This window comes from Ammospiza nelsoni, chromosome 26 (assembly GCF_027579445.1).
Source record: "Ammospiza nelsoni isolate bAmmNel1 chromosome 26, bAmmNel1.pri, whole genome shotgun sequence".
Taxonomy (NCBI): domain Eukaryota; kingdom Metazoa; phylum Chordata; class Aves; order Passeriformes; family Passerellidae; genus Ammospiza; species Ammospiza nelsoni.
Window position 1 is genome coordinate 934020 of NC_080658.1, and position 26727 is coordinate 960746.

Here is a 26727-nt window from a genome sequence, read left to right on the forward strand (position 1 = left end):
CCCAACGGCACCGAGATCCGCTCGGCACAAGGGGGGAAAAAAAAAAAAAACAAAAAAACAAAAAACCCTAAAAAACAACAAAAAGGCAAAAAAAAAAACAAAAAAACAAACAAAAAAAACCCGCGGGGAAAAAAGAGCCGGGGCGCAGCTCGGGGGGCGCAGCGGAGCCGCCCCGGAGCCCCCCGAGCCCCCCGGGACCCCCAGGCCGGAGCCATGAACAAGCTGTACATCGGGAACCTGCCCGAGGGCGTCACCGCCGCCGAGCTGGAGAAAGTGTTCGCCGAGCACCAGATCTCCTTCAGCGGCCAGTTCCTCGTCAAGTCCGGCTATGCCTTTGTGGACTGCCCCGACGAGCAGTGGGCCATGAAAGCCATCGAAACTTTCTCGGGTGAGGCGCCCGGGCAGCCCGAGCCCTTCCCAAAACCCCAAATCCTGAATCCCCAAACCCTCAAACCCCTAAATCCCAAACTCCCAAATCCCAAACCTCCAAACCCCCGAATCCCCAAACCCCCAAATCCCAAACCTCCAAACCCCCAAATCCCAAACCCCCCAAACCCCAAATCTCCAAACCTCCAAAACCCCGAAACCCTCGAATTCCCAAACTCCCAAATCCCCCAACCTCCAAACCTCCAAACCCCCGAATCCCCAAACCCCCAAACCCCAAATCTTCAAACCTCCAAAGCCCGAAACCCCCAAATCCCAAATCTTCAAACCTCCAAATCCCAAATCCCAAATCTTCAAACCTCCAAATCCCAAACCCCCAAACCCCAAATCTTCAAACCTCCAAACCCCGAAACCCTCCAATCCCCAAATCCCAAAACCCCCAAACGCCGAAATCCCAAACCCTCAAACCCCCAAACTCCCACACACCCAAACCCCCAAATCTGAAATCCCCAAACCCCCAAATCCCGACCTCTCCATCCCTTCCAATTCCCTCGATCCCCCCCAAAATCCCGACCCTCTCGATCCCCCCCAGCCCCTCAATCCCGACCCCCCAAATCCCCCCTGGCTCCCCCAGACCCCGACCCCTCGATCCCTTCAGACCCAAAATCCCTCCCGAATCCCCAAATTCCCGAGCCCCAAAATCCACCCCGACCCCTTGGCCCTCCTGTCCCCCCGTACCCCCAAACCCCTCGGGACCCCCCGGACCCCCCAATCCCGACCCCCAGCCCCTCCCGTCGGGGCCGCGCCCCCGATTTTTGTCCCTTCCCGGGACGGGGACACGGAGCGACCCCAAACCCGCCCCTTTGGGGGGGTCCCCCAAAGCCGCCCCCTCCTCTTTGGGGGTCCCCAAACCCACCCGGGGGTCCCCCCAAAGCCGCTCCGGGCCCCGCGGACTTTGCCCGTCCGGGGGCGAGGTCGCCATGCTGGGAGCAGCCGGGAAACGCTTTGGAAAGAGGCGAATCTGGGGGCAAATCGCGAGTTTTGAGGCTTTTTAAATAATTTTTTTTTTTTTTTTTTGACCCTTCTCTCCATGTCCGTCCGCCCGGGCTCTTCCCCCGTCTGATTCTGATTCTTCTTCACTCTTCCCTCCTAAAAATAAATAAAATTACAAATCACGGAGCGAGCCCGCAGCGAGGGAATCCCGCTCCATTTTCCGGCAGAAATCCATCCCCGAGCAATCCCGAATTCGCGGCTTTCCGCCGGGAAAAAAGGGAGGGAATTCTCCCCAAAGAAAGAAAGAAAAATGGGGGGAAAATCTCCAAATCCACCCCCCCCCCCAAAAAAAAAAAAAAAAACCAAAAAAAAAAAAAAAAACCAAAAATCTCATCCCTGGAACCCTCCGGGGCTGAAATATTCCCAAGGAACAATTCCAGAGGCGCCACTCCCCCCTGGAACCTCGCGTTCCGTGAAAATCCGCTCGTGGTTTTTGGGTTTGGGCGGAATTCGGGAGAATTTGGGATAAATTCCGAGGGGGAATTCCCGTTTGTGAAAATTCCCCTTTTCCCCGAGTTTTCCCTCGCAGATTTTCCAACCCCGGGTTTTGTTTTTAGGGAAAGTGGAGCTCCATGGGAAGCAGCTGGAGATCGAGCACTCGGTGCCCAAAAAGCAAAGGTAAAGGTGGAGTTTTAATTGATTTTTAATCGGTTTTTAATTGTTTTTTAATGCTTATCATCAGAATTATTAATTTGTGTTGGGGGGGAAAAATAGGAGAGGAAAAAGTCAAAATTTTTCGCCTAAAAATGTGAAAAATGAAGAAGCGTCGGAGGTTTTGGGCTGGGATTTGCCCCCAGCCAGCTGAGTTTGATTAATTCATTAAACATTTCATGAATTAATTGATTTTTTTTTTCCCCAAGAAAACTCGATCTGCGAGCTTTTCATTGAAATAAAAAGGGGAAAAAAAAGGTGAAATAAAGAGTTCTGCACGTGCTGCTCGAGGTGATGGATGGATTTGGGCTGGGATTCCCAAACTTGTGGAAGAATTTCCCGGCTCCTTTTGGAGCCCGGGCTGGGAAATGAGGCAAAATCCTTTGTTTTGGGAGAAGGAAAATTTAATTTTTTTTTTTAAATTAATATTTTTTTAAAAATCTGTTTTAAAAAAGTGATTTTTGCTGGGGTAAAAAGAACAAAATCAGCAGGCGGCGGCTGAGGGAGGGCAGGGGTGGAATCCTGGCAGAATCGCGGGGGTTTTGGGGTGAAAAGCGGCGCTTTTGGGGTTTCCCAGGCTCTGCCTCTCCCGCCCAGCCCATCCCATCCCTCTCCATCTTCCCCGGCCTTTGTTGTTCCCGGCTGGAGCCGGGAGCGCTCTGCAAATTCCTGCCCCAATTCCCGGGAAATCCGCCCCGTCCCGCCCGCATTTGGGGTTTTTCCCGGAATTTCCCCCTTTTTTCCCTGCGATTTTCGGGCCCCCAAAGTCGCGGAATTCCCGGAATTCCCGGAATTCCCGATCCCAACGATTCCACGTTGGAGCCGAATCCATCGCCACGTGACGGAGGCGCCTTTTCCAAAGGGGAGAACGGAGGGGAGGGAGCGACTCCGGCTCTTCCCGGCCCCCAATTCCCAAAATTCCGGCCCAAAACTTCCCCAAGGTCCTGGCCCCAAATTCCCAAAACCCCATCCCAAAACTCCCCAAGATCCTGGCCCCAAATTCCCCAAATCCCATCCCAAAACTTCCCCAAATCCCGGCCCCAAATTCCCAAATTCCCATCCCAAAACTTCCCCAAATCCCAGTCCCAAATTCCCAAAACCCCATCCCAAAACTTCCCCAAGATCCTGGCCCCAAATTCCCCAAATCCCATCCCAAAACTTCCCCAAATCCCGGCCCCAAATTCCCAAATTCCCATCCCAAATCTTCCCCAAATCCCGGCCCCAAATTCCCCAAATCCCATCCCAAAACTCCCCAAGATTCTGGCCCCAAATTCCCAAATTCCCATCCCAAAACTCCCCCAAATTCCCAACCCCAAATCTCAGCCCCAAACTCTCCAAATTCCGAACCCCAAACTCCCCAAATCACACCCCAAAACTTCCCAAAATCCCGACGCCAAATTCCCCAAATCCCATCCCAAAACTTCCCCAAATCCCAGCCCCAAATTCCCATCCCAAAACTTCCCCAAATCCCGGCCCCAAATTCCCAAAATCCCATCCCAAAAGTCCCCAAGATTCTGGCCCCAAACTCCCAAATTCCCATCCCAAATCTTCTCCAAATCCCGGCCCCAAATTCCCCAAATCCCATCCCAAAACTTCCCCAAATCCCAGCCCTAAATTCCCAAATTCCCATCCTAAAACTTGCCCAAATCCCGGCCCCAAATTCCCAAAATCCCATCCCAAAACTTCCCCAAGATCCTGGCCCCAAATTCCCCAAATCCCATCCCAAACTCCCCAAAATCCCAGCCCCAAATTCCCAAATTCCCATTCCAAAACTTCCCCAAATCCCGGCCCTAAATTCCCCAAATCCCATCCCAAAACTTCCCCAAATCCCGGCCCAAAACTCCCCAAGATCCTGGCCCCAAACTCCCCAAATCCCATCCCAAAACTTCCCCAAATCTCGGCCCCAAATTCCCAAAACCCCATCCCAAAACTCCCCCAAATTCCCAACCCCAAATCTCAGCCCCAAACTCTCCAAATTCCGAGCCCCAAACTCCCCAAATCCCATCCCAAAACTTCCCAAAATCCCGACGCCAAATTCCCCAAATCCCATCCCAAAACTTCCCCAAATCCCAGCCCCAAATTCCCCAAATCCCATCCCAAAACTCCCCAAGATTCTGGCCCCAAATTCCCAAATTCCCATCCCAAAACTTCCCCAAATCCTGGCCCCAAATTCCCCAAATCCCATCCCAAAACTCCCCAAAATCCCGGCCCCAAACTCCCCCAAATTCCCAACCCCAAATCTCAGCCCCAAACTCTCCAAATTCCGAACCCCAAACTCCCCAAATCACACCCCGAAACTTCCCAAAATCCCGACGCCAAATTCCCCAAATCCCATCCCAAAACTCCCCAAAATCCCATCCCAAACTCCCCAAAATCCCATCCCAAAACTTCCCCAAAATCCCAAAATCCCAACCCAAATTTCCCCAAATCCTTTTCCCGACCCTTCCCTGCCCCGTTTTGGGATCGCCCCCTTTGACCTCGCCCCAAAATTCCCAAAATTCCCAAAACTTGGGAGGGGGCTGACCCCAAAAAGGGCGATCCCAAATCCAGCCCCGTTTTCCCGGCCCGAATTCCCGGGTTTTAGGGCAATAATTATAATTTTTATTAATTTTTTTCCTCCCTCCCGGATGGTTTTTGTTGCTGTGGCTTCGGTGTCCGGGGATGGGGCGGAATATTGGGATGGAATTCCACGAAAAGTTTAAAAAATCCCTTTAAAAAACCTGGAAAATCTTATTCCCCCCCCCCATTACTTTGGAAAATGAATGATGTGGGGAGGGAGGAGCGGATTTCCCCCCTTTTTGCCCCAAAATAATTCCCTAAAAATGAGAATATTCCTCGGGGATTTAAATTGCTGGGGGAAAAGAAAAGGGAGGGGGGAAAAAGCTCTTTAAAATATTTTGGGATTTGTGTTCGTTTTCCCTCTGAGTGTCCCTAAAACTGCTGGGATTGGGCTGGAAAATCCCACTTTTGGGGTTTTTTGGGGATTTTTTGGGGTTTAAATCCGCGCCCCCCCCCCCCCCCTCCGGGGCTGCTCTTAAAGGGCCAGCGCCGCTTTTCCCTCTCCGCCCTCCTGGGAGATTTTGGGGGAATTTTGGGGGAATTTTGGGGGATTTTGGGAGCGGCCCGGACACTCCGGGGAGGGATTTGGTGATTTTGAGGTGTGGAAAAAGCGATTTTGGGGCATTTCCGCTGATTTGGGGAGGGCTGGGGGCTGTAAATGGAATTTTTGGGGGGGTAATTTGGGGGATTTTGGCTGCTCCAATCCCGGGGAAAGGGGGAGACTCTGCCTCAAAACACGAAAATTTTTTTTTATTTATTTATTTTATTTTTTAAAATTTTTTGGGGGATTTTTTGAATCCCCATTTCGGTTTTCCAGGCTGGAATTCCCAGTTGGGAGGGCAGGGAGCAGGAAAGGGTTAAAGAGGGGAGAATTTCGGGATCCGAGTGAAATTCCTCCCCTTTCCCCTCCCCCAAAACCTCGGGTTCTTCTTTTTTATTTTTTTTTTCCTCTTTTTTGATCCCTTTAAAAATGTGGGAAAACGAGTCAGGAGCGGGGGTTGCCCTTCCCAGTTAATTTATTTAAAAAAAAAAAAAAAAACACCAAAAAACGCACAAATTGTTCTTTTTTTTCTTTAGGTTAAAGTGGAAATAATGATGTAAAAAATTCAATTTGCGTGGTTTTAATTCATTAATGCCTAAAAAAAAAAAAAAAAACCCAGGGAATTCTTTCCTCTTGGTCTATCCCAAACTTTTCAAACCTCTCTTAAACAAAATATTCAAAAATAATTTTAAAACCCCAAAAAGGCTTAAAACAGCACCAAAAAGGAGATTTGGGGTGTGCGGCTCCAAGAGGAATAAATTGATTTATTTGGGATTAATTCCTGGCATTCTCCCAATTATTTTCATTATTTGGGGAATTATTGCAGCAGAATTCTGTAAAAGTCTTAAATTGTGCAGAAGTGTTGTTTAAAAATGGGATTTTGTGAACAAAAATGAGATTTTGGGTTAATTTGGGGTCATTTTGAGTGTTTTGGTGGGTTTTGGAAGGTGTTTTTCCTTGGATTTTGTCGATGGGAAAATTGGGGAGAAACTTGAAATTTCCAACTCCAAAATGTCCAAAATTCTCCTTGTTGGAATCACCGGGGAAAATTTTAAATTTCATTTAAATGAAATTATTTTTTAAGGGAATAAAAACTCCACATTCATTTTTTTGGGGTTGGGATTTTGGGGTTGGGATGGATTTGGGATGGATTTTAACCCAAAAATGGGAATTAAACGGGATTTTCACCCGCAGCTCCTCCTGGGGTCGTGCTTATGACATTAATTTTAATTAAAATTGTAAAAAAATAATATTTTAAATTATTTTAGTGGCATAAACATTCAGTTCAGGGCAGAAAAATGCTGGAAAAGTCCTAAAATTCCCCTGGATTTTCCTCCAAATCTGGGGATTCCCATCAGGAAAATCCTCATTTTCCACATGGAAAATCCTGGAATTAATTGTTCCCAACAAAAAATATTCAAATCCAGGTTGAGGTTCCTTTTTTGGTCACTTTTCACCCCAAAATTTGCTTTTTTAGTCCCCTTTTGGGGTTGGATTTGCTGGAAATGGGACTAAAAATGAACCCAAAAATTGGAAAAATCTTTTGCATGGAAAATGAGAACCCAGGTGGATTTTGGGGCTGAAATTCTGCTTTTGATCCAATTTTAAAACTTTGATATTTCCGTTCAAATGAGGCTGGGTTGGGAGTTTTATTTAAAAAAATGACAGCAAAAAAATCTAGAAAATTGAAATTTTTAGGAGTAAAAAAGGGGAAAAAAATTAAAAATTTAAAATTCTTTTATTCCTTCGAGCTCCCAGCTTCCAGCTGCCCCCAGATTTTCACTTCTGGGAACAAAAACTTTGGGAATTCTGAGGGGTTTGAGGATTTTTAGCCCAAAAAAGCAAAAAATTCAACGAATCTTTGATTATTTTTTCCCTAAATTTCACCCCTGAGGTTGGAAACTTCGGGAATTCCGGCAAATTCCGGATCTCAGGGAGAGAAAATTCCATTTGGGAATGGCCAAAAATGAGGAAAATTCCTTTATTTCCTTCTTTCCCTGTGGAAAATGTGGGGGAAACCTTCAAAAATAAATTGGGGATTTCAGGGAAAATTGGGAATTTTGCAGCCACAGGGGAGGAATTTGGGGGAGAAAAGGAGAAATAATCGAATTTCTGGGGTTGATCCCGGATTTCCAATGGGATTTCTGTCGGAATTCGGGCTCAAGCTCAGGCAGACAAATCCAGGGAGGGAATGGGGGCAAAATCCCTCCTTTGGAAATTGGGAACTTCGGGATTTAAATGAAAAATTCCCCCCAAAAAAAGGAAATTTCTGCCCCTTCCAGCCCCAGTTCCCAGCGGTGCTGAGGTTTCCAGGGATTTTTCCAAGGATTTTTCCAGGGATTTTCCCAGGGATTCTGGGGAGAATTCTGGTTGGATGAGGGATCCCCGCTCCTTTTGTAGCTTTTTTTGTTTTCCCTCATTTTTTGGAGGGGTTCTCCTTGATTTTTTTGAGTTTTCCCTGATTTTTTTTTTGGGTTTTCTCTGATTTTTTTGAGTTTTCCCTGATTTTTTTTTGGGGTTTTCTCTGATTTTTTTGAGTTTTCACTGATTTTTTTTTGGGTTTTCCTGATTTTTTTGAGTTTTCCCTGATTTTTTTGGGGGGCTTTTCTCTGATTTTTTTGAGTTTTCCCTGATTTTTTGGGGGGGTTTCCACCTCTTTTCCAGCTTTGCTGGGTTTGGGAGTGGGGGCTGCCTCTGATCCAGGAGGGATTTGGGAATTTTCTGCCTTTTTTTTTTTTTAGGGATTCCGCTGATTTCAAGGAATTGTTTTTTATGGGGAAGTGGAGAAATTCCTGGGGTCCCGTTCCCTGGTGGGAACAGGGAATTCCTGGTGCCCCGTTCCCATCGGGAATTCCTCATGTCCCATTCCCATCGGGAATTCCTGGTGCCCCGTTCCTGGTGGGAACAGGGAATTCCTCGTGTCCTGTTCCCATTGGGAGCTGGGAATTCCTGGTGTCCCTTTTGCATCAGGAATTCTTTGTGCCCCGTTCCCGTTGGGAATTCTTCACGTCCTGCTTCCACTGGGAATTCTTCCTGCTGTCTCATTCCCATTCCCACAGGGAATTCCTCATGTCCCGTTCCCATTCCTGACAGGAATTCCTGGTGCCCCTTTCCCGTCGGGAATTTTTTTATGTCCTGTTCCCACTGGGGATTCCTGGTGTCCCATTCCCATTGGGAATTCCTGGTGTCCCTTTCCCATTGGGAATTCCTCATGTCCCATTCTCACAGGGAATTCCTGGTGTCCCATTCCCATTGGGAATTCCTGGCGTCCTGTTCCCACTGGGAATTCCTCATGTCCCATTCTCACAGGGAATTCCTGGTGTCCCGTTCCCATTGGGAATTCCTGGTGTCCCGTTCCCATTTTCTGTCAGGAATTCTTGGTGTTCATTCCCATTGGGAACTCCTGGTGTCCCATTCCCGTTGGGAACAGGGAATTCCTGGTGCCCCTTTTCCTCACAGGGAATTCCTGGTGTCTCTTTCCCATTGGGAATTCCTGGCGTCCCAGTCCCTTCCCCATTGGGAACGGGGAATTCCTGGTGTCTCATTCCCTTTGGGAATTCCTCCTATCCCATTCCCGCAGGGAATTCTTCATGTCCCGTTCCCATTCCCGTCAGCGATTCCTGGTGTCCCATTCCCGTTGGGAACAGGGAATTCCTGGTGTCCCATTCCCACAGGGAATTGTTCACATCCCATTCCCACTGGGAATTCTTTGTGTCCCATTCCCACGGGGAATTCCTCACGTTTCCCATTCCTGTCAGGAATTCTTTGTGTCCCATTCCCATCGGGAATTCCTGCTGTCCCATTCCCATTGGGAACAGGGAATTCCTGGTGCCCCGTTCCCACAGGGAATTGTTCACATCCCATTCCCATTGGGAATTCTTTGTGCCCCGTTCCCATCGGGAATTCCTCATGTCCCATTCCCATTGGGAATTCCTGGTGTCCCATTCCTGTCAGGAATTCCTGCTGTCCCATTCCCACAGGGAATTCCTGGTGTCCCATTCCCATCGGGAACAGGGAATTCCTCATGTTCTGTTCCCATTCCTGTCAGGAATTCCTGGTGTCCCATTCCCATCGGGAATTCCTGGTGTCCCGTTCCCATTGGGAATTCCTGGTGTCCCGTTCCCATTGGGAACAGGGAATTCCTGGTGTCCCATTCCCATCAGGAATTCCTGGTGTCCCATTCCCAGAAAGGCTCCCAGATTTCCATCCCACGGTGGGGATCAGAGCGGGATCAAAGCTCCTCGATCCCATCAGCGCCCGACCCTGAGCGCTCCTGGAAATTCCAAACTGACGGAATTCCCTGGATCCCGGGAGATTTAGGGATTCGGGATTTGGGATCCACCTGTCCTCACAGGCTCCGAGCGCTCCCGGAAATCCCGGACTGCAGATTCCCTGGATCCGGGGGGATTTGGGAATTTGGGATTTGGGATCCATCTGTCTTCACGGGCTCTGAGTGCTCCTGGAAATCCCAGACGGATGGAATTCCCTGGATTCCAGGGGATTTGGGATTTGGGATCCACCTGCCCCACAGGGAAACTCCGGCTCCTGCTCCCTCCCTGCCGAGGGGATCCAGAGGAATTCCCGATTTTCCCTCCTTGCTGCCCCAATGTTGTGTTTATTCCCAATTCCCAGCCCCCAGACTTTGGGAATTCTGGATTTTTGGGGGTGAGGTTCCGCTCTCCATCGCAATTCCGCGACTTTCCTGGAATTTCGCCAGCTGAGCTCCGGCTTTGCCTCAATTCCCACAAAATTCCGGAGCCGTGGGATCAGCCCTGGATGTGCAGGGAGCTCCCTGTTCAATAATCCTAATTAACCGATCCTAATAAATCAATCCCAATTAGCCGATCCTAATTAATCAGTCCTAATTAATCGACCCCAAATAACCAATCCAAATAATTCCCAGCTGGAGGGAAGAGAGGTTGGGAGAAGGGGCTGGAATTTGGGATTTTCCCTTTTCTCCAGGGCCGTCCATCCCTATCCCAAATATTCCCTGGAATTCCTGGATCCCGCCCGGCCGGGATCTCCCGAGGGGAAATTTGGGGGGATTTGGTGAATATTGAGATGGGAATTTCTGGGGTTTGTGTTTGCTTTCCCGGGGGAATTTTGGGATCCTCCCGTGGCTCCTCTTCCCATAAAAATCTCCCCAAAACTGACCCAAGGAGCCCCAAATTCCCTGGAGAGGATTGGGATCCCCGAGCAGGAAAATCCCGATGGATTTGATGGAATTTGGATGGAATTGTTCCGGCTGTGCAGGGGCTGGGAATGGGGAATAAAGGGAATGAAAAAGGGAATAAAAAACGGAATACAAAGGGAATAGAAAAGGGAATAAAGAAGGGAATTCCCCAGGGCGGGCGGAATGCCAGGAATCGTAAATCTGAGCGAGGTGTGACTGACAGCTGTCAATCACCCAGACAATGAGGCTCAATTAGCCGGGAATTCCGGCGTTTTGGGATCCTTCCCAGAGAGAGGCACCGGGCAGGATCCAGGTTTGGGATTTTCCCAGCCGCTCCCAAATGGGCGGAATTCCCCAAAATCCGGAATGTTCCGGCTTTGATCCCGGGTTTATCCAGGGATTGGGGTGGAGGGGGAAATCCAGGGATTCTGGGGGGATTGGGAAGCGGTTTGGGATCTGTGCTGGGGTGAGGAACTGCTCGGGGAGAAACTTTCCCGTTAAACCTCGGGATCAAACCGGGAGGGAGAAGGATTCTGGAATTCTGATCCCAGAGGAATTCTGGAATTCCACTCCTGGAATGATTCTGGAATTGCATTCCTGGAGGAACTCTGGAATTCTGTTCCTGGAGGAACTCTGGAATTTCCCAACTTGGGGGATTCTGGAATTTCACTCCTAGAAGGATTTTGGAATTTTCCTCCCAAAGGAATTCTGGAATTCTATTCCCAGAGGAATTCTGCTTCTGGAGAGATTCTGGAATTTCCCTCCCAGAGGGATTCTGGAATTATGTTACTGGGAGAATTCTGAAATTCTGCTTCTGGAGAGATTCTGGAATTCTGCTTCCAGAGGGATTCTGGAATTCTGCTTCCAGAGGGATTCTGGAATTTTCCTCCCAGAGGAATTCCGAAATTCTGTTCCCAGAGGAATTCTGCTCCTGGGGGGATTCTGGAATTTCACTTCAAGGATGATTCTGGAATTCTGTTCCTGGAGGGATTCTGGAATTCTGCTTTCAGTGGGATTCTGGAATTCTGCTCCTGGGGGTCTTATGGAATTCTGGAATTCTTTTTCAGGACGGTTTCCAGAATTTCCCTCCCTCTGTTCCTGGAGGGATTCTGGAATTCTGCTTTCAGTGGGATTCTGGAATTCAGATGCCGGAGGGATTCTGGAATTTCACTTCCAGAGGGATTCTGGGATTCTTTTTCAGGAGGGATTCCAGAATTCCTCTACAGCAGGATTCTGGAGTTCAGTTCCCAGAGGGATTCTGGAATTCCACTCCCGGTGGAACCGTGGGGCAATTCCAGCCCCACAACAACCCGGGACCCACCGGGGAGCACCTGGAATTCCGGGGCTGGCTCCGATCCCCGGCCGTGCCCCGGCCCCGTGCCCAATCCCGATTTTTCCACCCCTGCAGGAGCCGCAAGATCCAGATCCGGAACATTCCGCCGCAGCTGCGATGGGAGGTGAGGGCAGCACCAGAGCCGGATTGATTTCCCTCCTCCCCGTCATTAATTGGCTCTTAATTACCCCAGGCCGTCCCCGGCCATGCCGGGAAAGCGACACCGCCCGGAGCCCCCCGCGGATCCCGCGATTCCCATTAATTCCCGTTAATTCCCGTTAATTTGTGATTTCATTCCCTTTGTACGGGGCATAAAACGGATCCTCGCTTCCCGCTGGGAATTCCTGCTCCGCTCTCCCCTCCCGCTGGCTCCGGGCAGCTCCCCGGCCGTAATTACTCGGGAATTCTTAATGATCCTGATGGAATTATTAACGATCCTAATGACCCCGAGGTGTGGATGGGGATGTCCCGGTGTGAAGTGCGATTGATTTTCCAATTTTTTTCCCTTTTTTCCCCCATTTTTCCCCAGGTTTTGGATGGGCTGCTGGCCCAGTACGGCACCGTGGAGAGCTGCGAGCAGGGTAGGAGGGGAGGAAACCCCAGATTTGGGGAATTTCACCCGGATTTGGGGAATTTCATCCGGATTTGGGGAATTTCACCTGAATTTCGAGAACTTCTGCTCCTGAGAAGGGAATAAAACCCAGATTTCAGGAATTTCTGCCCCATTTCAGAGGGAGAAGGGAGTAAACCCCAGATTTTGGGAATTTCTGCCCCGTTTCGGCAGGAAGAGGGAGTAAACCCCAGATTTTGGGAATTTAATCTGGATTTTGGAATTCTGCTCCATTTCAGGGAGAGGAAGGAATAAAACCTGGATTTTTGGGGATTTCTGCAGGGAATGAACCCTGGGGTTTGGGAATTCCTGGCCCTTTTTCAGGGATGGGAGGGAATAAAAACCTGATCCGTGCCTCTTTTCCCAAATTCCCGATTCCTTTTCCCAAATTCCTGATTCCTGTTCCCAAATTCCCGATTTCTTTCCCCAATTCCCGCAGTGAACACGGACAGTGAGACCGCCGTGGTAAACGTCACCTACGCCAACCGGGAGCAGACCCGGCAGTGAGTGCCCCGGGAATTATTTGGGAATTATTTGGGAACGTTTTGGGAATTCTCTCCCATCCCCACCTGTAGGATTCCCCATTTCCCCAAATCCCAAGATTCCAGCAAATCCTTGAGGACGCTCCTTAAATCCGATCGATTTTCCGTCACCTCTGGACAGAATTCCAAGGTTTTGGAGTTTTCTCGGCAGCTCAGGGAGAGAAAGTTGAATTTTGGCTCGAGGAAAAGTTGGGATTTCCTGGGGTTTCCATGATTTTGGGAATTTTGCCTCCTGAAAAATGAGGAGCGATATCCCGGAGCTGCCGGGGGATCATTCCCACCTTTGTCCTTCATTCCCGGCTCCCCTCACACCAGGCCCAGCTCGGGGCCGGCGCTTTTGGGGTTTTTGGGGGAATTTCGGGAGTTTTCTGCGGTGCCGGATTCCCGGGGCCGGGAATGCGGGAGGGGAGCGGAGCCCGAACCCGAACCCGAACCCGAACCCGAACCCGAACCTGAACCCGAACCTGAACTGCGGCTCTCGCTGCCGGCTCCATCTACCGACAGCGGCCAGCGCTGCGCAGGGAGGGCGCGAGAGGGATTTGGGGTTTGGGAACCCGAGGGGATTTGGGGATTTGGGATTTGGGGTTTGGGAACCCGAGGGGATTTGGGAACCTGAGGGGATTTGGGGATTTGGGAACCCGAGGGGATTTGGGGATTTGGGAACCTGAGGGGATTTGGGAACACACGGGGATATGGGATTTGGGATTTGGGATCCCGCAGGGATTTGAGATCGCCCATGGGGATTTGGGGATTTGGGAACCTGCAGGGATTTGGGAACTTGTGGGGATTTGGGGATTTGGGAACCCGAGGGGATTTGGGGATTTGGGATTTGGGGATTTGGGAACCCGAGGGGATTTGGGGATTTGGGATTTGGGGATTTGGGAACCCGAGGGGATTTGGGGATTTGGGAACCTGAGGGGATTTGGGAACACACGGGGATATGGGATTTGGAATTTGGGATCCCGCAGGTATTTGAGATCGCCCATGGGGATTTGGGGATTTGGGAACCTGCAGGGATTTGGGAACTTGTGGGGATTTGGGGATTTGGGAACCCGAGGGGATTTGAGATCGCCCATGGGGATTTGGGGATTTGGGAACCCGAGGGGATTTGGGAACACATGGGGATTTGGGATTTGGGATCCCGCAGGTATTTGAGATCGCCCATGGGGATTTGGGGATTTGGGAACCCGAGGGGATTTGAGATCGCTGATGGGGATTTGGGAAGCTGTGGAGATTTGGGATCCCACAGGGATCTGGGAACACATGGGGATTCGGGATTTAGGGATTTGGGAACCTGCAGGGATTTGAGATCGCTCATGGGGATTTGGGAAGCCGTGGGGATTTGGACTTGGGATCCCACAGGGATTTGGGAACCCATGGGGATTTTGGGGCTGCCCTGCTCCCGGCACCCCAAAAAACCCCATCCTACATCAAACCCCGATTGTTTTGGGGCTGCTCTGCTGCCGGCACCCCAAACGCCACCCCAGCCCCATCTCCCAGGTGTCCCCGAACCCATCCCCATTTCCCAGTGTCCCCCCAAACGCCACCCCAGCCCCATCTCCCAGGTGTGCCCCGAACCCACCCCAGCCCAACCCCATTTCCTGGGTTTCTCCCCACCCCAGCCCCATTTCCCCAGTGTCCCCCAAACCATCCCCATTTCCTGGTGTCCCCCCAACCCACCCCAGCCCCATTTCCCTGGTGTCCTCCCCAACCCACCCCATCCCCCAGTGTCCCCCATACCCACCCCGTGTCCCGGTGTCCCCCCAACCCCAGCCCCATTTCCCGGGTGTCCCCTCAACCCATTCCAGCCCCATTTCCCGTGTCCCCCAACCCCAGCCCCATTTCCCGGGTGTCCCCTCAACCCATTCCAGCCCCATTTCCCGGGTGTCCCCCAACCCCAGCCCCATTTCCTGGTGTCCCCTCAACCCATTCCAGCCCCATTTCCCGGTGCCCCCCCTACCCCAGCCCCATTTCCCGGGTGTCCCCCAACCCCAGCCCCATTTCCTGGTGTCCCCTCAACCCATTCCAGCCCCATTTCCCCGTGTCCCCCCTAAACCCATCCCCATTTCCCGGTGTCCCCCCTAAACCCATCCCCATTTCCCCGTGTCCCCCCTAAACCCATCCCCATTTCCCGGTGTCCCCCCCAGCCCCATTCCCCACCTGTCCCCCTAAACCCAGCCCCATTTCCCGGTGTCCCCCCCAAACCATCCCCATTTCCCGGTGTCCCCCCAACCCAACCCCATTTCCTGGGTTTCTCCCAAACCCAGCCCCATTCCCTGGTATCCCCCCACCCCAGCCCCGTTCCCCAGCGTCCCCCAAAGCCACCCCCGTGTCCCGGTGTCCTCCAAAGCCACCCCCGTGTCCCGGCGTCCCCCAAACCCAGCCCCGTGTCCCGGTGTCCCCCAAAGCCACTGCCGTGTCCCGGTGTCCCCCAAAGCCACCGCCGTGTCCCGGCGTCCCCCAAAGCCAGCCCCGTGTCCCGGTGTCCCCCAAAGCCACCGCCGTGTCCCGGTGTCCCCAGGGCCATCCTGAAGCTGAACGGGCACCAGCTGGAGAGCCACGCGCTCAAGGTCTCCTACATCCCGGACGAGCAGCCCGAGCAGGGCCGGCGCGGCGGGGCCGGGGCCGGGGGGCGCGGCGGGGCCCGCCCGGGGTCCCCCCTGCCCGCGGGGGCTCCCCCCAAGGCGCCGCCCCCCGACGTCCCCCTGCGGCTCCTGGTGCCCACGCAGTTCGTGGGCGCCATCATCGGCAAGGAGGGCGCCACCATCCGCAACATCACCAAGCAGACGCAGTCCAAGTGAGTCCTCGTGGTGGGCTGGGGGCAGACCGGGGGGTCCAGAGGTTCTCCAGAGGTTCTCAAGGGGTGGTCCAGGGATGATCCAGAGGTTCTCCAGAGGTTCTCCAAAGTTCTCAAGGGGTTCTCAAGGGGTGGTCCAGGGATGATCCAGAGGTTCTCCAGGGGTGATCCAAAAGCTTCTCCAGAAGTTCCTCAGGGGTCATCCAGGGCTTCTCCAGGGCTTCTTCAGGGGTGATCCAAAGGCTCTCCAGAGGTTCTCCAAGGGATGTCCAGGGGATCTCCAGGTGTTCTCCAAAAGTTCTCCAGGGATGATCCAGGGTTTCTCCAGGGGGTCTTCAGGGAGGTCTCCAGAAGTTCTTCAGGGGTGATCCAGGGGTGATCCAGAAGATCTCCAGGGGATCTCCCGGGGTTCTTCAGGGGGTCACCTGGGATCTCCAGAAGTTCTTCAGGGGTGATCCAGGAGTTCTCCAGGGGTTCTCCAGGGGTGATCCAAGGGTTCTCAAGGAGTTCTCCAGAGGTTCTCCAGGGCTTGTCCAGGAATGCTCCAGGGGTGATCCAGAAGTTCTCCAGGGGATCTCCAGGGGTTCTTTAGGGGTTCTCCAGAGTTTCTCCAGAGGTTCTCCAGAGTTTCTCCAGAGGTTCTCCAGAACTCTCCCTCCTCCTGCTGGGATGTCCCATTTTGGGGAGGCTCCGGGGCCTCTCCCAGCGCCTCCCCGCGGTTTTCAGGATCGACGTGCACCGCAAGGAGAACGCGGGCGCGGCCGAGAAGGCCATCAGCATCCACTCCACGCCCGAGGGCTGCTCGGCCGCCTGCAGGATGATCCTGGACATCATGCACAAGGAGGCCAAGGACACCAAGACGTGAGAGCCCCAGATCCCACCCGGCTTCCTCCCGCCCTGTGCCCCAGGAATTTGGGGTTTGAGGGCTCCAGACCTCGGGGTTTGGGCTTCCCCCGGCCCTCTGTGCCAAACCCTCCTTTCCCAGATCCAATAATCCCTTGGTTTGGGTTTTCCCTCCTTTCCCAGATCCCACAATCCCTTGGTTTGGGTTTTTCCCTTTTCCTAGTTCCCATAATCCTTCCCGTGGGGTTTCTCTCCTTTCCCAGTTCCCATAATCCCTCATTTTGGGTTTTCCTTTCATTCCCAGTTCCCATAATCCCTCATTTTGGGTTTTCCCTACTTTCCCAGGTTCCACAATCCCTAGTTTTGGGTTTTCCCTCCTTTTGGGCGTTCCCTCCTTTCCCATATCCCATAATTCCTCCTTTTGTGTTTTCCCTCCTTTCCCAGTTCCCATAATCCCTTGTTTTGTGTTTTCGCTCCTTTCCCACATCTCATAATCATTTTTATGGGTTTTCCCTCCTTTTGGGTTTTCCCTCCCTTTGGGTTTTCCCCTCCTTTCCCAGCTGCCCTAATCCCTCCTGTGGGGTTTTTCCCCCCGTTCCCATTCCCGTTCCCAGGGCTGACGAGGTCCCCCTGAAGATCCTGGCCCACAACAACTTCGTGGGGCGCCTGATCGGCAAAGAGGGCCGGAACCTCAAGAAGGTGGAGCAGGACACCGAGACCAAAATCACCATTTCCTCGTAAGGATTGGAGGAGGAGGAGGATGAGGAGGAGGATGAGGGGAGAGGTTTCAGACCCCAAAGTTCTCTTGGGAATCCTCAGTGTTGTGCTCCCCTCTCCCATCCGCTTTGGGGTTCCCATCCCTGTTTTTGGGGTGCCCTGGGTGTCCCCAGGTGTGTCCCCATGGAGGAGGAGGAGGACTGGGGAGGAGGATGAGGATGGAGATGGGGGAGAGGTTTCAGCCCCCAAAGTCCTCTCGGGAATCCTCGCTGTTGGGTTTTCTGTGCTCCCTTTTCCTGTCCCCTTTGGGGCGCCCTCCCCTGGCTTTGGGGTGCCCTGGGTGTCCCCATGTCCCCACGGGCGCTGTCCCCAGGCTGCAGGAGCTGACCCTGTACAACCCCGAGCGCACCATCACGGTCAAGGGCTGTCCCGAGAGCTGCTGCCGCGCCGAGCAGGAGATCATGAAGAAAGTGCGCGAGGCCTACGAGAACGACGTGGCCGCCATGAGCGTGAGTGGGGCCGGCCTGCGGGGATCCCACAAACCAGAGGGCCTCTCATCCCCGGCGTGATCCTGCAGGGGATCCCATAAAAACAGAGCCCCTCTCATCCTGAGCATGATCCTGACAGGGATCCCACAAACCAGAGCCCATCTCATTCCCGGCGTGATCCTGATGGGGATCCCATAAACCAGAGCCCATCTCATTCCTGGCATGATCCTGACGGGGATCCCACAAACCAGAGCCCATCTCATTCCTGGCATGATCCTGCAGGGGATCCCATAAAAACAGAGCCCGTCTCATCCCCGGCATGATCCTGCAGGGGATCCCATAAACCAGAGCCCATCTCATCGCCAGCATGATCCCGCCTTGTCCCCGATCCCATTCCTCCTCCCAGTCCAATCCTGCCTCATCCCCCATCCCGTTTCTGCCCTCAGTTCAATCACCCCTGATCCTAGATTTTGGTTTCCCTCAATCCCAATCCCCCCTGACCCTACATTTTGGTCCCCTCAATTCAATCCCCATATCCCACATTTGGTCCCCTCAATTCAATCCCCATATCCCACATTTGGTCCCCTCAATTCAATCCCCATATCCCACATTTTGGTCCCCTCAATTCAATCCCCATATCCCACATTTTGGTCCCCTCAATTCAATCCCCATATCCCACATTTTGATCCCCCCAGTTCCAATCCCCTGATCCCACATTTTGGTCCCCTCAGCTGCAGTCCCCATGTCCCATATTTGGTTTCTCTCAGTCCCAATCCCCATATCCCATATTAAATTCCCTTCAATTCAATCCCCTGATCCCATACTTCGGCTGCCCTCAGTTCCAATCCCCTGATCCCACATTTTGGTCCCCCCAGTTCCAATCCCCATATTTGGTTTCCCCCAATCCCAATCCCCATATCCCATATTTGGTTTCCCCCAATCCCAATCCCCACATTTGTCCCCCCAGCTGTAGTCCCCATATCCCATATTTGGTTCCCCCCAATCCCAATCCCAATCCCAATCCCAATCCCCACATTTGTCCCCCCAGCTGCAGTCCCCGTATCCCATATTTGGTTTCCCCCAACCCCAATCCCAATCCCCACATTTGTTCCCCCAGCTGCAGTCCCCGTATCCCATATTTGGTTTCCCCCAACCCCAATCCCAATCCTCACATTTGTGCCCCCAGCTGCAGTCCCCATATCCCATATTTGGTTCCCCCAATCCCAATCCCCACATTTGTCCCCCCAGCTGCAGTCCCCATATCCCATATTTGGTTCCCCCAATCCCAATCCCCACATTTGTCCCCCCAGCTGCAGTCCCACCTCATCCCCGGGTTGAACCTGGCCGCCGTCGGGCTCTTCCCGGCCTCCTCCACGGCGGTGCCACCACCCCCGAGCGGCGTCTCCGGGGCTGCTCCCTACAGCTCCTTCCTGGTGAGTGACCGGGGCTGGGGACATTCCCACGGAGCCCCCGGGGTGGGCAGTGACCCCAAATAGTGGGGACATTCCCATGGAGCCCCCGGGGTGGGCAGTGACCCCAAATAGTGGGGACATTCCCACGGAGACCCCAGCGTGGGCAGTGACCCCAAATAGTGGGGACATTCCCACGGAGACCCCAGCGTGGGCAGTGACCCCAAATAGTGGGGACATTCCCACGGAGCCCCTGGGGTGGGCAGTGACCCCAAATAGTGGGGACATTCCCACGGAGACCCCAGCGTGGGCAGTGACCCCAAATAGTGACACTGACCCCAAAATACTGACCCCAAATGGTGACAGTGACCCCAAATAGTGACAGCTACACTAAACGGTGACAGCGACCCTAAATGGTGACAGTGACCCAGAAATACTGACAGTGACCTGAAAAATGGTGACAGTGACCCCAAATGGGTGACAACTACACTAAATGGTGACAGTGACCCTAAATGGTGACAAATGGTGACAGTGACCCCAAATAATGACAGTTACCCTAAATGGTAACAGTGACTCTAGCCAGTGACCCTGGCCCCAAAATGGTGACAGTGACCCCAAATATTGACAGTGACCCCAAACAGTGACAATGACCCCAAAATGGTAACAGTGACGACCCTGGTCCTGAGATGGTGCCAGTGACCCCAAACAGTGACAGCGACCCCAGAGGGTGACCCTGGCCCTGAAATGGTGGCAGTGACCCCAGTCCTGACCCCGGCCCCGCTCCCGTCCCGCAGCCCCCCGAGCAGGAGACCGTGCACGTGTTCATCCCGGCGCAGGCGGTCGGGGCCATCATCGGCAAGAAGGGCCAGCACATCAAGCAGCTCTCGCGCTTCGCCAGCGCCTCCATCAAGGTGGGCACGGCCTCGGTGACCTCGGTGGCCTTGGGTGGCCCTCGGTGACCCTCGGTGGCCCTTGGTGGGCCCAACTGTCCCGTTTTTTTCTGAGAAGAACCCCGGGAAGCCTGGGCAGGACTGTAGCATCATGTCCATCCCATGTCCATCCATATCCATCCCATGTCCATCCCGTGTCCGTTCATGTCTGTCCCACGTCCATCCGTGTCCATCCGTCCCATGTCTATTGTGTCCATCCCGTGTCCACCCGTGTCCATCCCATGTCCATCCGTGTCCGTCCCGTTGCAGATCGCGCCCCCGGAGACGCCGGACTCCAAGGTGCGCATGGTGGTGATCACCGGCCCGCCCGAGGCGCAGTTCAAGGTTGTCACTGCTGTCACCCCTCTGGGGACATTGGGGTGACCCTGGGAGGGAGGGCAGGGGGTGACCCCAACCAAATCCCCATCCTGGGGAATTCCAGGATTGGCTCTCCTAGGGGCTGAGTGGGTTCAGAATTCCAATGAGCCGGGATTTTACGGGATGATGCCCCAGCCCAAACCTGGAGATGGTGTCACCACGCTGGGGACATTGGGGTGACCCTGGGAGGGAGGGCAGAGGGTGACCCCAACCGAGCCACAATCCACAAATGGGGAATTCTGGAATTGGGTTTCCCAAGGACTGAGTGGGTTCGGAATTCCAATGAACCAGGATTTGATGGGATGATGCCCCAGCCCAAACCTGAAGATGGTGTCACCACGCTGGGGACATTGGGGTGACCCTGGGAGGGAGGGCAGAGGGTGACCCCAACCGAGCCACAATCCACAAATGGAGAATTCCAAGATTGGGTTTCCCAGGGGCTAAATGTGTTTAGAATTCCAAAGAACCGGGATTTTACGGGATCCCAAATCCATGGATGGGGTTTGGGGTGGCACGTTCCTGACTGTTCCCCTCTCCAGACACAGGGCAGGATTTACGGGAAGCCCAATCCCAAATCCATGGATGGGGTTTGGGGTGGGACATTCCCGGCTCCCTGCTCCTGGGGGCTGAGTGGGTTTGGAATTCCAACGAACCGGGATTTTATGGGATCCCAAATCCCGGGATGGAGTTTACAGCGGGACATTCCCGACTCCCTGCTCCCTCTCCAGGCTCAGGGCAGGATTTACGGGAAGCTGAAGGAGGAGAATTTCTTCGGGCCCAAGGAGGAGGTGAAGCTGGAGACGCACATCCGAGTGCCGGCCTCGGCCGCCGGCCGCGTCATCGGCAAGGGCGGCAAGACCGTGAGTGGGACCGGGACGGGACTCCCGGGAGATGTTGGGGACGGAATTCCCGGGAGATGGAGCAGGTGGGAAGTTCAGAGGGTCCATCCCGGGTGTCCCGCAGGTGAACGAGCTGCAGAACCTGACGGCGGCCGAGGTGGTGGTGCCGCGGGAGCAGACCCCGGACGAGAACGAGCAGGTGATCGTCAAAATCATCGGGCACTTCTACGCCAGCCAGGTACGGCCGGGGGACACCAGGTGGGACGGGGGGGATCCAGGGGTTCTCCAACGTTCTTCTAAGGGTTCTCCAGGGCTTGTCCAGGAATGCCCCAGGCGTTCTCCAGATGTTTTCCAGGGCTTCTCCGGGAGTTCTCCAGGGGTTCTCCAAGGCTTTTCCAGGGGTTGTCCAGGGCTTGTCCACAAATGCTCCAGGACTTCTCCAGAGTTTCTCCAGGACTTCTCCAGAGTTTCTCCAGAGGTTCTTCAGAGGTTCTCTAGGGGTTCTCCAGGACTTCCCCAGGGGTTGTCCAGAGGTTCTCCAGGACTTCCTCAGAGGTTCTCCAGGGCTTCTCCAAGAGTTTTCCAGGGGTTCTCCAGAGCTGTGTTGCTCAGACCCCACATTTTTGCTCGTTATCCCATGAATCCCATCCATTATTCCCCAAAAAAACCACGTGAGAACCTTGGGACGGGGGCTGGATTTGGGTGGCAATTTGGAACCAGAGGGGTCTCGCAGGAGATTTGGGATGGGGCTGGGGCGGGACGGCAGCGTTCCATGGATCCCTGTTTGCTGTTGCAGATGGCTCAGCGCAAGATCCGCGACATCCTGGCGCAGGTGAAGCAGCAGCACCAGAAGGGCCAGGGCGGCCAGAGCCAATCCCGGAGGAAATAGGGATCCCAAATCCCGGGAGAACGAGGACACGGCGTGGCCAGGCCGGGCTGCGAGTGCCTGGGAATCAGCAACCGCAGGGAGACGGGGAGCGGGAATCCGCGGGGAGATCGGGAATCCACAGGGAGACGGGGAATCAATCCACGGGGAGACGGGGAATCAATCCACGGGGAGACGGGGAATCAATCCACGGGGAGATGGGGAATCAATCCACGGGGATCGGGAATGGGCAGGGATTGGGAATCCACAGGGAGATGGGGAATCAATCCACGGGGATTGGGAATCCGCAGGGAGATCGGGAATCCACAGGCAGACGGGGAATCAATCCATGGGGAGATGGGGAATCAATCCACGGGGATTGGGAATGGACAGGGATTGGGAATCTGTGGGGAGATCGGGAATCCACAGGGAGACGGGGAATCAATCCACGGGGATCGGGAATGGGCAGGGATTGGGAATCCACAGGGAGATGGGGAATCAATCCACAGGGATTTGCAATCCGTGGGGAGATTGGGAATCCACAGGGAGACAGGGAATCAATCCACGGGGAGACAGGGAATCAATCCACAGGGATTAGGAATCCACGGAGAGATGGGGAATCAATCCACGGGGATTGGGAATCCGCGGGGAGATTGGGAATCCACAGGGAGACGGGGAATCAATCCACAGGGATCGGGAATGGGCAGGGATTGGGAATCCCCGGAGCGATGGGGAATCAATCCACAGGGATTGGGAATCCGTGGGGAGACGGGGAATCAATCCACAGGGATCGGGAATGGGCAGGGAGTGGGAATGGACAGGGATTGGGAATCCACAGGGAGATGGGGAATCAATCCTCAGGAAGACAGGGAATCCATAGGGATCGGGAATGGACAGGGAGACAGGGAATGTGCAGGGAGAGGGGGAATCAATCCACAGGGACTGGGAATGGACAGGGAGCAGGAATCCATGGGGAGACGGGAAATCGATACGCAGGGATTGGGAATGGGCAGGGAGACAGGGAATCAATCCACAGGGAGACAGGGAATCCACAGGGATCGGGAATGGGCAGGGAGCAGGAATCCGAGGGGAGACAGGGAATCAATCCACAGGGAGAATCCATAGGGATCGGGAATCCGTGGGGATGGGGAGTGGGCAGGGATTGGGAATGGGCAGGGAGACGGGGAATCCACAGGGAGACGGGGAATCAATCCATGGGGATTGGGAATGGACAGAGATTGGGAATCTGTGGGGATCGGGAATCCACGGGGATTGGGGATGTGCAGAGAGACAGGGAATGTGCAGGGATTGGGAATCCACAGGGGTTGGGAATGGACGGGGATCAGGAATCCACAGGGAGACGGGGAATCCACGGGGATCAGGAATCCATGGGGATCGGGAATGGGCAGGGATTGGGAATAATTTCCACAGGGATTGGAATGGGCAGGGATCGGGAATGGGCAGGGATCGGGAATGGGCAGGGATTGGGAATCTGCAGGGATTGGGAATCTGCAGGGATTGGGAATGGGCAGGGATTGGGAATCTGCAGGGATTGGGAATAATTTCCACAGGGATTGGAATGGGCAGGGATTGGGAATGGGCAGGAATTGGGAATCTGCAGGGATTGGGAATAATTTCCACAGGGATTGGGAATAGACAGGGATCGGGAATGGGCAGGGATTGGGAATAATTTCCACAGGGATCGGGAATGGGCAGGAATTGGGAATCATTTCCACAGGGATTGGGAATTCCATCCCCCAGCAGGATTGGGAATTCCATTGGGAATTCCATTGGGAATCACATCTCCCCCCCCCCCAAAAAAAAAAAAAAAATTCCTCATCTCCACCATCAGAATTTGGGAATTCCGTGCAGGAGAGACTGGGGGGAACTCTGAAAACAGGAAAATCTCCTTGGAATTCTGAATCCGCTTAAATCTGGGGCTCCTCGTTCCCAAACCCCTCCAACGTGGAAAAAAATTCCCAAAACAATTTGAGATCAAGGGCTAAAATTGAAATGGTTTTTTTCCTGATTTAAAGGGGAAAAAAAAAAAAAAAAAAAAAAGATCCCCAAATTCCTCGTTCCTGCAGGAAAATCCCTGTTCCCAAGAGAGGAAAAAGCGGATTTGAGGAACGCCAGCGGGCGCTGATTCCCGGCACTCCGGGGGGGTGGAAAGGATTTGGGATTTTGGGAATATTTTGGGAAGGGTCCGAAGGTGCTGATTCCCACCAAGGGCTGGGCTCCAGGAACTCCAGCCCCAAAATCGGGGATTTTCCAGGGTTTTCCCCCCAAAACGGGAAGGGGAGGGCGGGAAAGGAAAATTGGGGTGGAATTGGAGGAAAAGCTGGGAATGACCCCAAGGAAAAAAACGGGAATTTGGGAGAAAAGGGAAAATTTGGGCTGAGTTTGGAGGGACAGGAATGGTGGACGGAAAACGGGGATGTGGAAAAGTGGGAATTTGGGGCAAAATGTGAAAAACGTGGAAAGAAAAAGAATTTTGAGGGAAAAGGAGAATGGAAGGGTTCCCAAATGAGGTTTTAAAAAAATGGGAACTTCGGATAAAATAATTGAAATTGGGGTGAATTTTGAGGGCCAGGAGTGATGGGAGGAAAATTGGGATGAGTGGAAAAATCGGGAATTTGGGACGAACCCGGCCCGGACACTTTTGCCGTGGATTTCACGGAGCCCAGCCCTTCCCAGCAGGAATTTTGGGGGAAAAATCCTCCAAAACCCCTCCTGGAACAGCAGGAAAAGCAGATTTAGGGAAGGGAAGGCGGCAGAGGGAATTCCCTGGAATTCTGCCAATCCAGGGCAAAAAAAAACAACAAAAAAACAACCCCGGGAATGACAAAAAAACCACAAAAAAGCTCAAAAAAAGCTACCTCAGGTGTGATTACCTCAGCTATGGAATATTCTGATTTTTTTGGGGTTGTTTTCACTTTATTTTTGGGGTTTTTTTTGGGGGGGGGGGTCTTTTCGCTGATATTTTATATAAGAGGTGCTAACGGGGAAGATTTTATTTTTTTAATGAAAAAGAGAAAAAAAAAAGAGAGAAAATTTTTTTTGGAATTTTTTTTTTTAATGGAAGAATCCGGGCGTTCCGGAGAGAACGCCGGGAATTCTGGACCTAGTGGAAAAGATGGCAGCAGCTTCCTCAGCTTTGATGTTTTTATGGAATTTTTATGGAATTTTTATGGAATTTTTGTGCCCTTTTTCCCAGCCAGCTGAGGAATTTCAGCTCTCAGGCATCGGCGCTCTCCAAAAAAAAATCCGGGAAAATTCCAAATTTGGTTTTCCCAGCGGGAAAAACTTGAATTTTTTTTTCTTTTTTAAAAAATTTTAGTTTTAATTTTAATTTTTGATTTTTTTCCGGGTATTTCAAGGGGTAAAAACCAAACCTGAACCCGGCGCTGGCTGAAAGGATTTTCCCAATCAGATCCAGCAAAATCCACGGATTTTTTGGGAATTTTTCCACTCCTGGGCATCATTTTCTATGCAAAATGGGGTAAAAAAAGGGGTTTTTTTGTGCTGGTTTTATTTTCACACTCTCAGAAGCCATAAAGAGATTTTTTTCTATATTTGATAGAAAATTCCTAAAGATCCCAGAATCCCAAGGTGGTCCCAACCTTCCCGGAATTCCAGGGGGGTGGTGTCGATCCATCTTCTCCACTATGGTGCTGTGAAATTTAAAATAAAAATTGTAAAAAACACAAAAACCACAAAAAAATTTATTTTAAAAGAGTTTTTTTTTTTTTTTTTTGCCTCCGTTTTACCGAGGGGAAAAAAAAAAAATTAATTAAGAAATGAATAAAAGAAAATGAATTAACGACTCTAATTAACGAAAGGAAAAAATTGATTTTAAAAAAGGGGAAAGTAATTTTAAGAAAGGAAAAGTAATTTTTAAAAGGAAAAAAATAATATAGGAAAAAAAAAGGAAAAAAGTAATTTTAAAAAAAAGAAAAATTTATTTAAAAAAAGGAAAAAATAATTTTTAGAAAAAGGAAAAAAAAAAGCTTAAAAATATCCAAAATAATTTTAAAAAATGGAGGAGGAGGGAGAGAAATTAATTAATGAATTCCTTCATTAAGTGGGAGCTGAATTTTATTCCCTACAAACGCACAGGGAGGAGGGAGAGGAGAATTCCCAACCTCTGCCTGCTCCAAACCCTCCGCAGGGTGATTGTTCCTGGTGAAATCCCCTTTTTATGGGTGAAATCCCAATTTTTTTTTGTTAAATCCCTTTTCTCTTGACGAAATCCATTTTTTTCTTGACAAAATCCCAATTTTCCTTGGTAAAATCCTTTTTTTTTTTTTCTTTTGGTACAATCCCGTTTCCCCCATAGTTTTGTCCCTGCTGCAGGAAAATCCAATTTTTGGACGAAACATTCGACAAAAAATATCCCCAAATGATCCAAACGAGCCAATTTCGGTGCTGTTTCCCCCAATCCCATCACCCCACAACTTTCCCTCCCCGAATATTTGGGATTGGGGAATGTGGGATCCCCCTCTGGGTTTTTGTTCCCAAAAGATTTGGGGTGAAAGGAGCCGGATTTGGGCTCGGCAGCTCCCGTCCCTCGGGGGCATTTTCCCGATTTTCCCTGGAATTTTTGTCAGGGAAAG

General features: G+C 52.1%; 1 protein-coding gene across 2 annotated transcripts; it reads left to right on the top strand.

Moving 5' to 3' along the window:
* The first annotated feature begins 213 nt into the window (after positions 1–213).
* IGF2BP1 (insulin like growth factor 2 mRNA binding protein 1) lies at positions 214–22135 on the top strand. Of its 2 annotated transcripts, XM_059488942.1 has the most exons (15): positions 214–388; positions 1995–2055; positions 11770–11818; positions 12224–12275; positions 12744–12807; positions 15368–15643; positions 16370–16504; positions 17101–17223; positions 17577–17712; positions 19002–19124; positions 19895–20011; positions 20300–20374; positions 21136–21267; positions 21371–21484; positions 22043–22135. In XM_059488942.1, exons 1-15 carry the CDS (start codon positions 214–216, stop codon positions 22133–22135), a joined length of 1725 nt encoding a protein of 574 aa, XP_059344925.1. The 2 variants fall into 2 exon arrangements, with proteins under 2 accessions (XP_059344925.1, XP_059344926.1); XM_059488943.1 differs by lacking the exons at positions 15368–15643; positions 16370–16504.
* Positions 22136–26727: the final 4592 nt, after the last annotated feature.